This window comes from Lipotes vexillifer, unplaced genomic scaffold (assembly GCF_000442215.2).
Source record: "Lipotes vexillifer unplaced genomic scaffold, Lipotes_vexillifer_v1.1 scaffold821, whole genome shotgun sequence".
NCBI classification, from domain to species: Eukaryota; Metazoa; Chordata; class Mammalia; order Artiodactyla; family Lipotidae; genus Lipotes; species Lipotes vexillifer.
In genome coordinates, this window is record NW_006799328.1 from 160466 (window position 1) to 175612 (window position 15147).

Genomic DNA, 15147 nt, shown 5'->3' on the forward strand with positions numbered 1-15147 from the left:
CTTCCTTTACTCTTCAAATAAGAGCTTGCTCTTACCTATCTCAAGGCCTTTGCTCTTGCAGTTTCACCTGCCTAGCACATGCTTCCTCAGATCTTCAAACAGTTGGTTCCCTCTCATCATTCAGGACTCAGCTCAAATGTCACTTCCTCAAAGAGACCTTCTTTGACAACTGTATATAAAGTAGGCACTATCCCAGTCACCCTTTTTCATACTGCACTGCCTTATTTATAGCATTTATCTCCATCTGAAATTATTTATCTTTTGCCTTCCTCTACTAGAATATAATTTCCACAAGACAGGGATCTTTTTTATCTTCACTACTATATCTCTTTTTACCCAATACAATTCTGAGTAGACAGTGGGAGCTTAATTTTAGTTGAATGAATGAATGTCTGATTCCAAAGCCCATGCTTTTTTCACTACTTCTGCTGTGCCTAGGATATGTGAAATAATACCCCATTCCAGAAGTTAGTCCTTGTTTTTGAATCACAGCCTATTATAGTTATTTTCTTTCAAAGAAGATTTTAAAAAACATTGTTTCTAAAGTAAAACAAAATCTTCCTCTGCTCGGTGAGTAAAAAGAAGAGTTTTAGATATAACATCTTGTGCACATCTAAGTTGTGCAATTTTGTAGTTTTCATCTGCAAAATGTAAGAGTTGGTTAAAATTAATTCACTTAATCTACAGATATTTAGCAAGCACTGTGCTAAAACAAAATTAGGGACATGAAAATTACATAATATAATCCCTGCCCTCAAAGAAGATTCACAGCTGCCTTTCAACTCTGATTTGTATGATTCCATACAGTTGTTGAGTAACCTTTGTGCTAGAGAAAAAGCCTATGACTTCCCATTCCTGAGATATTTATTAAAGATCTGTCACCAAAACACTGATAAACACAAGGCTTCCTTTTAAAAGTGAATATTTAATTCAACACTGCAATAAGAATTAAACAGCATTAAAAACAGAAGCATATTAGTGGCTTAAAAAATGTATAGTAACTTTAGTTTCCTTTGGGGAGGATTTTGATTGCTGGTTCTCTACAGCAAAATGATGCTCGGAAAATGTCTATAGAACATAGAAATTCTCTCTGAATACAAGTCTAAAATGCTTAAAATTAGGGATTAAAGGTTTTAAATATGCAAATCAGAAATATTCAATATTAGAGGTATCTCATTTGAATCCTAAAAATTTTGACATAGTAAAACATTATATATTTTTTAGAAAGATGGCCAACAAATTAATAACTTGGCATATTCTAGAGACTGGCATCCCAGATGACCAGGACTATACTACACGAGCACCTGGCTGTGGTTCATCCACTACCACCTTCTTTGTTCTTCTAGATCCTTCTTGGCTTTCATCTGGGTAACTCCAAGGCACTGCGAGGAAAACAGATGCACAGATGCCCATTTCTCCTGCAGTCCCCCTCAGCATAGCAATTAGGCAGATAGTCAATGAGAAAAAGGTATATAATCCATAACTTATAATCCCCACAAGGCCTCACTCAATTTGAAAAATTGCCAGTTCTGTCAAATATGCCAACACTCCAATAAGGTATTTATGACACAAAATCTGGAAAAAAAAAAAAAAGACATTTAAAATTAAAATACAATTACTTATAGCAAAGCAGTTTGATATTTGATAAATATTCCAGGCTTATTTTAAATTCCATATCTACAAGCTAAGCTATGAATATAAACCCAAACCATTGCTGTTCTAAGTCAAATAGACTTTACTTAATAAAGATCACTGACTTTAATAAATTTACAACTATTAGTCAATGGTGCTTAGATGGAATTAGACTAGGGTTCTTATTTATCCTGGCTTCCATGGATAAGATAACTATCTGCCTAAAGAGAAGGGGGAAGGAGTATCTATGAACCCCTTAGACTTATATGCAAATTGTGTGTCTACATTTTCTAGAAAGAGTTCCATAGCTTCCTTCTTCTCAAAGGGATATATGATGCCAAAGTGTCTTGTAGAAACTAAGCAGAGGCAGAAACCTGGTTAATACATTAATTTCAAACTTTTGAGAGGCAGTACAGTGTTGCAGTTAAAAGCATAAGCTTTTGAGTCAGATGACTGGGTTTAAATTCCAACTCCACTTATTAGCTGTGTGATCTTGAAGGAGCCTACTTATCCTCTGTGCCACAATTTCCTCTTTACAACCTATGCAAATAGGTTGTTGTGAAAACTAAATGGGACAATATGTGTAAATGCTTAATAATGCTTGGCACAGTTAGTGCTTGATAAATGTTAGCTTCATGGCATTATTCGAACCTAGGAGCCACAGTTACTGTCTTAGATCCTTACGAGAGGCCCTTAGAATAGACCAGATAAAACAGGGCCACCCTTATATTCATAGATGGATAAGAACAATTATATAAAATAGCTTTAAAATGTAGTTTATTAATAGAATGTGAGAATATGGAAATAAAATTTTAAAATATAAGGACTTCATGAAATTGAATTCTGAGGTGCTAAAATGTAAATTTATTTCTTTATAATGTCAAAGTAAGATGGAATAGTATATAATATTTCAAATTTATTACTGTGAACCATAGTAAGAAAAAAATTTAACATCATGACCCAGTACAAGCAAATGTATATCCTTAGTATATGTTATATATTCTCATTTTTATATTTTCCACTCTATTTTTCTTTTGTTTTTTAAAGCTGGTTTCTTCCCATCAAATTACTTCCTAACCTACTGCTGCATTGTGACCTCCAGTCTGAAAAGCATTAAAATAGTGCTTATAAGACAGAGTATGAACTTCTTGGAACCTAAGAGATTAAGTGTTTAAATCTTGACTCTTCCTCTTACTAAGCTATCCTGCATGTGTCACTTAAACCTATCTTGGCTTCAGCTTCCTTGTTTTAAAAATAAAATAAATGTAGATAGAAACACCTAACTATAGGGTTGCTCTAAAGATTAGAGTTAAAGTACGTTAAACTCCTAGTACAGTGACAAGACCAATATTCACGAGTGTTTATTGTGGCTGTATTTTAATATATTTTAAATATATTAATATAATACACTTAAATATATTTAGGTGCCTACTCTCAGTTTTTTTCTCAGTTTATTTCTGATACGTTCTCTAATAAGGCCTTCATATACACTAAAACAATGTCTCTATTATTTCTTTCCCAGTAGGGATAGAAAAGCCTAAAATATAAAGATATTTTAGTTCTGTGTTTCTACTATAATTTTCTTATCTAACACACAAAATCCTCTGTTACTCTGATAATTATTTCAAAGTTGACAAGAAAATTCTGAAAATTTCAAAGTTACTACAGAATAAGTCATATTATTACCAAAGTCTATGGGCACACAGTGTATAGTATCCTTCCACTATAAAGCTGCATATAGAAGGCTTAAGACTTTTTAGTAAACCATTTATAAAGAATAAAATAAAATCTCTCTACTGTCGTCAATTGGCACACATCCCAAAGTGTTTCTTCAATGTGGAAAATACAATTGCCATACATTTTGAAAACTATGCAACAATAAGGAAAAATTACTTAACTAGATTTCCTCAAACTAACCTTTATTTTTCCATCAGTATGTGCTGAAGCTACAGATGTTGAAACACGAACCAATCTTGTGGCTGATAAATGAATTTTGAAATGCCTATGGAAATGTGAATACAGGCAGTCCATGAATAAGTCAACTTCCTCCTGGGTAACTTCCCCAGGTGTTTTGTGAACACTGTCCCACAAAGCTTTTGCATCTTCTGGATGTATGGCATAAGAAATATCCAGACTTTGAGGGCTACAGGGTACAGACCAAAGAAATTCAGTAGTAGCCATATAATGGTCCATTTTGCATGCAGTCCACATAGCAGCCATCCAGGAAAGATTAAACGCATTGATTGCTAAGGGACGGAAATAACAGTCAAAAGTTTTCTGAAACCAGGTTCCAATTATGGCTGTATTAGTCTCTGCACCATTTGCAAGGAATAAGGGTAGACAGGTGAAATCTTCTGAAACCGTCTCCAGAAGACTGTCTCCAAATATACAGCAGAACCAACCAGTCCACAACACTTTACCTTCTCTGTGCTCAGATGGCAATTGAGATTTTGACAGAATCTATAAAGAAAAATCAAATGGGTTCATTAAATTCAAAAGTATATCTACTCCTAAAGTGCATCTTCTCAGCATTAATTAGTACATTTAAAAATAAGATATGTAGTATTACCTGCCAAAAACCACAGAGGTAATAGTCTCCCTGATCATTATTAGGGTGTATCAAGTTAACTGACCTTTCTCCTAATACTCTTTATTAGAACAGACATGGTATATGGCAAGATCTTGGTGCAACCAAAATGCAAAAAGGGGTGCCAATATGGTATAACCAGGTACAGTACCCTGAAAAAAAAAGTCTCAAAATCTCAACTTTAACTTCGTCTTCCAATGCAGGGGGTGCAGGTTTGATCCCTGGTCAGGGAGCTAATATCCCACATGCCTCCTGGCCAAAAAACCCCAAAACATAAAACAAATTCAATAAAGACTTTAAAAAATTGGAAAACAAAAATCTCAACTTTAGAAGGGGACTTCCCTGGTGGTGCAGTGGTTAAGAATCTGCCTGACAATGCAGGGAACACAGGTTCGAGCGCTGATCCCGGAAGATCCCACATGCTATGGAGCAACTAAGCCCATGCGCCAAAACTACTGAGCCTGCACTCTAGAGCCCACAAGCCACAACTACTGAAGCCCGTGCGCCTAGAGCCAGAGCTCTGCAACAAGAGAAGCCACTGCAATGCGAAGCCTGTGCACCGCAAAGAAGGGTAGCCCCCGCTCACTGAAACTAGAGAAAGCCCATGCACAGCAACAAAGACCCATCGCAGCCAAAAGTAAATAAATAATTTTTTTTAAAAAACCTTTAGAAGGGACTGTAAAAGTCACCGAATCCAATGTGCTTGAATTATTCCACTGAGGAAGACGTCACTATTTCCTAAGGGAGTCTGTCTATCCACTTAAAATGTTCTTTCATATGTTAGGCCCTATAGTTTCCAACCACTGGTCCTACTTTCTTACATGCATGCAGATGAAATCTAATCTAATCTCTCTTCTACAGAAAAAGCCCTTCAAATATTTGATGATCCTTATCGTATATACTGCTACGGTCAACATCTCCAGTTTCTTCAACCATTCCTTCTATGACATACATTCAAGTGTTCACACTATCTGGAAACTCTTCTCTGAAATTCTTTGGCAAAGGAGTCATTCATAAGTGAACATAATTACTTCAAAAAGGTCTGATTACAGGACTGTCACCACCTTTAACCTAGATTATACTCCTACTAATATAATCTTTTTTTTTTCTTTTTTTTTAATATAATCTTAATGTAGTTTTCTGGTTTTTAGTTGACAGCTTTACATAAATTAGCCCTACATACTCATTTTTGCTATTAATAGGTAAATCCCCCCCCAACTTACACTGAGGCAGTAAACTTATTCCTATTAAAATTTTAATCTCTTTCAATTTGGCCCACTGTGTCAATCCATTCAGATCTTTTAGAATCTTGATATATTTTCTAGCAGATTGACTAACCCCTCAAACTTTAAATTTGTAAATTATATAATAAACATACCTTCCATATATTAATAGAAGTTTTAATTAAAGTTTGACCAGGACAAGGTGAAGATCACAGCCCTATATTATATCCCTTTAGAGATGATCATTTGAACAATTATTTTTGCCATTTTCCTCCTTGTTCAAGAAGTTATGAGACTTTCAAATACCTTAAAGCCAGATGTATTATGTCTATCACGTTTTTATAACCTATAAGTCCTATAACCCTGGCAAGAAATGAGATTTAATTAGAAAACTATTAGGCCACTATACTAGGAATTCAAGAGGTTATTTCTATTCCTCACAAGAATATTTGCTTGCCTGATGACATGCAAACCATGTAACTTCTTTGGGCATCAACTGCTTCAACCTGACAGAGACTGCTAATTATCTACCCAGTATCTATTTTTCCTTCCACAGTAAAACAGTGTTTCACTTGAGGTGGCAAAGTACCCACTAAAAATTTTTTCTAGTCTTCCTTCCATCTGGGATATAAAGAGAAGTATCTGTTGGGTGTCAGCAAGTCTCGTTAAAGGTTTACTCAGCGGCAGGCATCCTGTCTGACTTTCCCATCTTCCTCCTACTACTTGCCTTGAACTTACATATAGTATTTAGAGCTCCAGGAGCCAATTTAGATTATAGTGTGACCACAGGAGAGAAGCCATGCACCAAGGATGATAGAGAGGACAGAAGGAGCTTAGATTATTAATAATTTCATGAAGCATTTACCAGCCTGGAAAAGCCTACCTCTGGACACTTTTTTGGAAGACAAGTAAACCTCTATTGTCACTGTTATTTAGACTTTCTGTTATATGCAGCTGAACCTAATCCCAGTAATTCTGAGATCCTTGCCAATACTATGATCTATACCAGGGGTCAGCAAACCTTTTCTGCAGAAGGCCAGATAGTAAATATTTTAGGCTTTGCAAGCCATGTGGTCTCTGTAGCAACTACAATTCTGCTGTTGTAATATAAAAACAGCCAAAGACGATATGTAAACAAATGAAAGGGGCTCTATTCCAATGAAACGTTATTTACAAAGCCAAGCAGCAGGCCATAGTTTGCTAACCCCTGATCTATACAAATAAACAAAATTTCAACTGTTTCAGCATTTAATTTATCAATGACTAAAATGAGTTAATTTAGCAGAAACAGAAGGAGCACGCATAAATAATAAAATAAATCTGGTTTCTTAATAAATCAAAGGACAGTCATATTACTTTTATATACTACATATAGTAAGGAATGTAAAATGTTACATTTCTGAGTAACTTGGTATGATATATCACAATATGTAACAATGTTACTTCTTTGCTAAAATTCTACTTCTAGGATTTTAATCCCACTAAAAACCATAGAATTATACAGATAAATTTACAAAAACGTAAAATTTACATTTACATTTAGTTACTCAAAATGACATGAGTAACTATCTACAGCACTGATTATTAGTAAAAAAAAGCCATAATGCACAAGTATGGGCAATATGATCACAATTTTAATAGATACAGACAGCCAAATAGATATATCTAGATTCATGATGGAGTCTGTAATTTTCTTATAATGTCTTTGTCTAGTTTTGGTATTAGGGTAATACTGGGCTCATAGGATGAATTAGGAAGTATTCCCTCTGCTTCTATCTCTGAAAGAAATTGTAGAGAACTGGTATAATTTCTTCCCTAAACGTTTGGTAGAATTCACTAGTGAACCCATCTGGATCTGTTGCTTTCTGTTTTGGAAGGTTATTAATTATTGATTCAATTTCTCTAATAGGACTAGGCCTATTCAGATTGTCTACTGACAAATAGATGTATACCAAAATGTTAAACTGTGGTTTTTAACTTTCTTTGTTTTTTTGGGTTTTTTTACCTTTAAAATATTTATTTATTGGAAAGGTAGTAGTCTCACATAGTACAAAATTCAAATAGAAATGTACACTTTGAAAAGTTAGTCTACCAGCTACCTCTGTCTACCCGCCTCCCCCAACTCAGTTCTTGCCCCCAGAGTCCAGTTACCAATGTTTCGTGTATCTTTCTGGAGCTGCTCAATGCATATGCACAATGCATAGCTTATTTGTTTTTAAGAAAATGTACAACAAAATCTTCTGTTACATGCAGAGTTCAAGTGTTTTTGCAAATACATGTATTATTTTTTCTTCTTTTATGGCCCCTGGCTAACACGTCTTGTTCAGGAAAGCCGTTCATATTCCAAGACTGAAAACAATTTTCCTATATTTACTTCTAATACTTTTCTATTTGGGTTTTAAATTGACATCTTTAAACCAACTGGTTTTTTTTTTTTTTTTTTTTATTAATTAATTACTTTATTTATTTTGGGCTGTGTTGGGTCTTCGTTTCTGTGCGAGGGCTTTCTCTAGTTGTGGCAAGCGGGGGCCACTCTTCATCACGGTGCGCGGGCCTCTCACTGTTGGGGCCTCTCTTGTTGCGGAGCACAGGCTCCAGACGCGCAGGCTCAGTAGTTGTGGCTCACGGGCCCAGTTGCTCCGCGGCATGTGGTATCTTCCCAGACCAGGGCTCAAACCCGTGTCCCCTGCATTAGCAGGCAGATTCTCAACCACTGCGCCACCAGGGAAGCCCCCCAACTGGGTTTTTATATTTGAACAGAGTCTGATATAGGTGGGGATCTAATTTTATTTTCTTTGAAGTATGGTTAATGAATTGCTTCAATACCATTTAATCCAGCCTTTCCAATGGATCCAAATCATTTAATATCCAGGTCCCAAATCTCCAGCATCAGAAACAACCACCAAGGATAGCTTCATCCCACAAGTCCCACTCCTGGGTGCTATGTTTGCCAGGATGCTTCTTCTCTCTACTGGACCTTCTTCCCTCCTTCATGGTGTCCCAATCATGGGTGCTCTTTCTGTACTTGGACTTCACTGTGCTTCCTGGCGCCACTTTGGCCTTCCTCCTGTTCTCTTTGTGGGAATCTTCATCCTCTTCATCCCTGTGGTACTTCCTCTTCCACGATACCTGCTCCTCATCGCCATGTCCTCCTCCTCCCTGGACCTTCCCGTCCAGCCTCTGTCTTGATCTCCTGCCTGATGGACACTGGTGTGGTCCTCTGAGAAGCAGCTGGCCTCTTCTCTGTGTTGTGCTGTGTGGGGTCCAGTGGCCATTCCTTGCACAGGTGGGCTTGGAAACCACCGGTTACTGAAGAAATGGTCATGTTTTTTCTGACAGTGATTTACAGGTTCCAGTCTTTGCCGGAAGTGATGAATATTGGACAGTGTGGGTTAAGTGGCTTTCCACTGTTTTCAGCCTTTTGTAGGAACTGGGGGACTTGTGGGGCCTCCTGAAGGGGAATCTCTGCTCCAGCACTGGAGGTCTGGGTGCAGTGTGGTCCTTTTCTCTGTACACAGAGTCTTCTGTCCCCTTTCTAAAGCAAACCTCTGGTTGTAATCCTCTGGCTCTTTGTTTTCTAATATAATCCTGAAGTTCATGTTGAAAAGAGTCATAAGTCTTAGAATTTTCCATTATATTGACTATGGATGAAACTCTGGAGTCATCACCATGCACTAGTTTACTGAGAGAAATTTCCACAAACAGATGGAGCCTCACTTCCTCAAGCCTACAAGTCTTTGGGGTTGTATAAGTAGAAGATCTGTGGGCCCACAAAGAGCAGAGGTTCGCCTGCCAAGAACCTCAAAAGGAAAGAAGGAAGGAAGGAAGGAAGGAAAGAAGGAAGGAGCCCTAGATAGGGGTAGGTTTTACTCAGCTCCAGGAGAAGAATCCCAACTTCTTTGCAGCTCAAACTTCTCCCTTTCTTTGTACTTTTATGTATTTTCTAAGTTTTCTAAAATAAACATAATTATATTGTAAAAGGAAAAAAACTTTTTTTTAAGTTGGTCATATCTAATTACTATAATTTGGTCAAACAAGACATAAAATAGGTTATAAATCACAAGCTTAAGAATTTTAAAAACAGTAAGAAAATATCACAATTTCTAAACCAAGACAACGCACATTCTTTTCTCCTAGGAAGCAAGTACTGCTTATACGATATACCTGGACAAGAAATGCTTCAGGGTCTCTCTGTGTTCCTTTCATTCCCAGGAGAGTAGAGAAAATCACTTTGATGTTGAAGTCATCTCCCACTTCCACAGCAAGTCCTTTTTGCTTTTCAGCAGCAATAAATGCATTCAGAAGTTTAGAATACTCTTTGAAATTAGTATAGGAGAATTTATATAAGGGAGTTAAACTATATAAAGTCCATTGTTTATGCAGAAGGAATGCAAACTTTTGAGGATCAACATCTTCCTAAAAAAATCAAGACAAAGGAAGTTTAAGAATTAGGAAACATGAGTAACTAAGAACTTAATCACAGTATCTTAAATATTTAAAGCCATTACTGGGTACCTGATCTTTGCATCTGCTGTACTTTCCCTTTGGAATATTCTTCCCAGGGTGTTCACATGGCATGTTCCTTTCCTTCATTCAGGTCTCTGCCCAAATGTCACTCAAGAGGCCACCCTATCTAAAGTAGCACCTGCACCCATTCCAGCTTTGTCACTCTATATCTCCTTAACATGCTTTATTTTTTTCACAGCACTTATTACTATCTGACATTAGGTACTTGCCTGATTTTTACTGTCTTCACTACTAGAGTATGAGTTTGATGAGAACAGGAATTTTGCCTATTTTATTCACTACTGTATCTCTAGCACCTAGAACAATGTCATCTAGAACAGCTATTTAATAAATATTTATTGGATGAACAGTTAAATACTTTTAGAAACTTCAAATTATAGAGTTTGAAAATAGTCACCACTGTATTCCTGGAGCATCTAATTTGATTGGTTTTAATTAAGTAATTTCTAAAATTGTTTGGCAGTAAATTCACTCCATCACTCTAATTCAGTAGATTAAATAAAAAGATACATGGGAGTATTTTGACTAGACTCTATTAGAATCACAGGCACCACTAAAAACAAAACACTTCATTTGTATTGGCACTATGGCAGTACTGAGGGTCTTCACACACACCCCCACATAAGCTCCTAGTTTTATCCTGAATTGAACTTTTCTATAGAATCCATACTTCCACAGTCCTAAATATCTTTTGGAACTTTCACCACAGTTGTCCACTTGACAAAAATATTTGTTCTGACTAGAGCACTCATGGAAAAGTTGTAAACTTTTTTTATTACTATCAAAAGATTTGGGGGAAAAAAAGGGGGGTCCAATGGTTAGGACTTGGTGCTTTCACTGCCAGTGCCCAGGTTCAGTCCCTGGTTGGGAACTAAGATCCCTTAGGACGCGTGGTACGGCCAAGAAAAAAAAGATGTGGCAAAATTATTTGTATCATAGAGAAAAGGAAACACTGAACTGGACATTTCAGTCTTTTTTTTTTTTTTTTAACTGTTGCAATGTTTGTTTTTTTATTTTTCCAGTCTTTAATTTATATACAATCACTGTTTTCTGGTTAAGAACCATAACTTTCATTACCAGGACTTGTAATTTTTCTTTTTTTTTTTAAATTATTTATTTTATTTACATTTTATTTTCAGCTGTGTTGGGTCTTTGTTGCTGCACGCAGGCTTTCCCTAGTTGGGGCGAGTGGGGGCTACTCTTCGTTGTGGTGTGTGGGCTTCCCATTGCGGTGGCTTCTCTTGTTGCTGAGCGCAGGCTCTAGGCGTATGGGCTTCAGCAGTTGTGACTCTCAGGCTCTAGAGCTCAGGCTCCGTAGTTGTGGTGCACGGGCTTAGTTGCTCTGCGGCATGTGGGATCTTCCCGGACCAGGGCTCGAACCCGTGTCCCCTGCATTGGCAGGCGGATTCTTAACCACTGCACCACCAGGGAAGCCCTAGTAATTTTTCTTTAAAGAAGTTTTCACAAAAAAGCAAAACTTTTCTCATATGCCAAAAGATACTAGACCCACAACACAGACAAGAAAAAGTTAAAAGGTGTGGGTGACTGATCAGCCAGGTTCCTTGCTAAGTGACTCAAAAGCATCCATCAAACTTGTATTGACGGCACTTCCCTAGTGGTGTAATGGTTAAGAATCCACCTGCCAATGCAGGGGACACAGGTTCGAGCCCTGGTCTGGGAAGATCCCACTTGCTGTGAAGCAATTAATTCCGTGCACCACAACTACTGAGCCTGTGCTCTAGAGCCCTGGAGCCACAACTACTGAAGCCCGAGTGCCTAGAGCCCTGGAGCCACAACTACTGAAGCCCACGCGCCTAGAGCCCGTGCTCTGCAACCAGGAAGAGTAGTCCCCGCTCTCTGCAACTAGAGAAAGCCCTCGCACAACAACAAAGACCCAACGCTGCCATAAATAAATAATTAAATAAATTTATAAAACAAAAAAAAAACTTGTATTGACTGGGGCTTTATTTCATAGTTCAGTAAAATTACAAATTACTAATATTAATACACAGGGTTTTTTTAATGAATGATCAAAACAGAGCATGTTGCCACCAGACAAATCCGGAACAATATAAACATGAAAATAAGTTAGTAAGTAATTAGAAAAATTTTAAAAACAGGAATTCATGAATCTGTACTGATAAATAGATAAATAAATGGAATAGAAATGAGAAGGGCCTAAAACAGAATGCCAAAGGCTGGTTGGTAAATATGGAGCAAATAGAGATGGAAAATTATTATTTTTCAACCATCACCATAAAGATGGGATTAGGCAAAAAATATCAATGGATGAAGGATGTTAAGTGTGAGGCAAAATTTTGATGAGGTACAGGATATTTGTATTATCTTAAAGTGTCTCCGCACAGACAGCTTATTAGTTGCAGGGGGGAATAAAGCAGTAATTATTGGGCAACACACTGACAAGATGATCAAAATTAACATCACCTATGTGCTACCAGATGTTATTTCCCAAAAGGATACAACACGATCTATACAGTATTCCAGCCAGCAATACATAATTTCAATCTAATCTTGAGAAAACATCAGACAAATACAAAATGAGGAATATTCTATTTAAAAAGGGAAGAGGAGGAAACATATTCTTCAAAAATGTTAATGTTATAAAAGACAAAGAAATATTGTGGAAACGTCCCAAATTAAAGGAGGTTAAGGAAGGAACTAGAGGATGTCATACTAAATGAAGTCAGAGAAAGAGAAATACGATATCCCTTATATGTGGAATCTAAAAAGAAATGACACAAATGAACTTATTTACAAAACAGAAACAGACTCACAGACTTAAGAGAAGGAACTTATGGTTACCAGGAGGGAAGGGATAGTTAGGGAGTTTGGGATCGACATGTACACACTGCTATATTTAAAATGGATAACCAACAAGGACCTACTGTATAGCACAAGGAACTCTGCTCAATGTTATGTGGCAGGCTGAAACAATCACAACATTGTTAATCAGCTATACTCCAATATAAAATAAAAAGTTAAAAAAAAATCAACCAAAAAAACAAAAACTTTGTCACCATTGGAGAATGCTAGGAAACCAACCCCTAGCATTATTTTGAAAACTAGTAAATAAAGAGAATTTTTTTAAAAAAAGAGGTTAAAAAACATATGGTACTGATAGTGTGAATAATTGTTATAGCTGTTTCTCATTTATTTTATTACCACAGGGAGTAAGAATATACTAAAAATACTATAAATAGTAACAACAATTGAAACGTTTCATTCACAGATATTCTCAATTATTAGTAACACAAAGAGCATACCTGCAGTTGTGAACACTGGGGAATTTTCCTTCGAGGTGGAGTCGGGATAAATGAAGTTTGCTTCCTGACTGATTCTAATCGTTTTTGAAGAGGGGTGGCACCTATAAAGTAATCTTTAAGCCTTGAGGATGCACACTGTCTAGGAGTCGATTCTGGTGCATCATAAGAATCCATGGTCTACATGAAAAGAAATAAAACCAGAATTCTAAACGGTAAAAAGTTAATTCATGCTCATAGTTTCACTGATTCCTCTATCTACTATAAAGGAATTCTTTCTCTCTCCCTGCTACTCCCTGCCCCATTTTGACTTTTTAATCAAATCCTATATTTCTCATTGGCTATAGGCTATTTTTATGAACATCTTACAGATAGCTCAAACACAGTTATGTTCAAAACTAAATTCAACTCCTTCTGTCCTCCTTCCAAAAGCTAGCTGGTCCATTTTGAAATTCCTGTCAATTTTCTAAGTTAATTTAAATTAATTTAAGTAGTCTCCCACTTTCATTTTTTTTTTTTTTTTTTTTTGCGGTACGCGGGCCTCTCACTGCTGTGGCCTCTCCCATTGCGGAGCACAGGCTCCGGACGCGCAGGCCCAGTGGCCATGGCTCACGGGCCCAGCCGCTCCGCGGCATGTGGGACCTTCCCGGACCGGGGCACGAACAGGCGTCCCCTGCATCGGCAGGCGGACTCTCAACCACTGCGCCATCAGGGAAGCCCTCATTTTTTAACATACAATCATTAAGCACATTCTTTTGAATTTTTCCTTCCTCAGTCTCTCCATCCATTCCCAAAGCTACTTCCTTAGCCAGGTCTTATTACCACAACTAAACGTTCCATATCTGAGGGTAATCCATTTTTCAGAAATGGTACTTTATTATTAGTCACCTGTGCAAAAAACTTTACAGTGATGAGATAAATTCTACTCTTCTGCTGGGTATTCACAACTCATAATTCAGCTTGTCCTTATCCTACTTCTCCTAGACATAAACACATCCTTGTCTTCATGTGTTTGCTTATCAACTGTATTCCCTACCTCAAGTGTTCTTTTTCCATTCCACCTCCATTAAAACCATGTGTGAATCTGATCCCTTTTCAAATAGTAGGGTTTTGTTAACCATTTTCCCCCCAGAATACCTATGTTACACACTTCTGTCTGTGTCTGTATCAGTGGCTCATTCTGGGAAGCAGTGTGTGTGTGTGTGTGTGTGTGTGTGTGTGTGTGTGTGTGTGTGTGTGTGTGTGTGTACAGAATGAGATCCTCAGGGGTAAATATTCTGAAAAAGCCCAAAAGCCCTCTAAATGAGTCTAACAAAATCCCTCGAGAATAGTCTACAAAATCTTTGGAGATTAATAATACACCAGCCCACACAGCTCTCTTCAATCACCTAGTCTCCACCACTCATTCTGGCCCGAATTCATCTACTTGTACTATTTTTTGGTGTGCATTTCTTCTCTTCCCAGAAAAACTAAACTACTTTGATTGAAATCATGCTCTTTGTATTTCTCTTGTATAATTACCCTAGTATAATGCTGAATGCTGTTTAATTGTTAAGCACGTATTGGTTTAATTGAACAGAAGTATTTCATGGAACTCCAAAACTGAAAGGAATTATGATTTAAAAGTTATAAAAATTACTCCCAAGTAGTGGCACAGTTACCCTTTCAAAAATTTTTTTCAGGGCTTCCCTGGTGGCGCAGTGGTTGGGAATCTGCCTGCCAATGCACGGGACACGGGTTCGAGCCCTGGTCTGGGAAGATCCCACATGCCGCGGAGCAACTGGGCCCATGAGCCACAACTACTGAGCCTGCGCGTCTGGAGCCCGTGCTCAGCAACAAGAGAGGCCGCGATAGTGAGAGGCCCGCGCACCGCGATGAAGAGTGGCCCCCGCCTGCC

General features: G+C 37.5%; 1 protein-coding gene across 1 annotated transcript in view; it reads right to left on the bottom strand.

Annotated features, from left to right (window-relative positions):
- Positions 1 to 1224: 1224 nt before the first annotated feature.
- The window catches only part of CENPL (centromere protein L), a 17138-nt gene continuing 3215 nt past the window's right edge, over positions 1225 to 15147 (bottom strand). The window contains exons 4-7 of the mRNA XM_007471602.1: positions 13254 to 13430; positions 9607 to 9858; positions 3550 to 4092; positions 1225 to 1575 (exon numbers count right to left, since the gene is read on the bottom strand). Coding sequence (XP_007471664.1) covers positions 1504 to 1575; positions 3550 to 4092; positions 9607 to 9858; positions 13254 to 13427 — 1041 coding nt within the window. The 5' untranslated portion in view covers positions 13428 to 13430 and the 3' untranslated portion in view covers positions 1225 to 1503. The remainder of the gene's footprint in view (positions 1576 to 3549; positions 4093 to 9606; positions 9859 to 13253; positions 13431 to 15147) is intronic.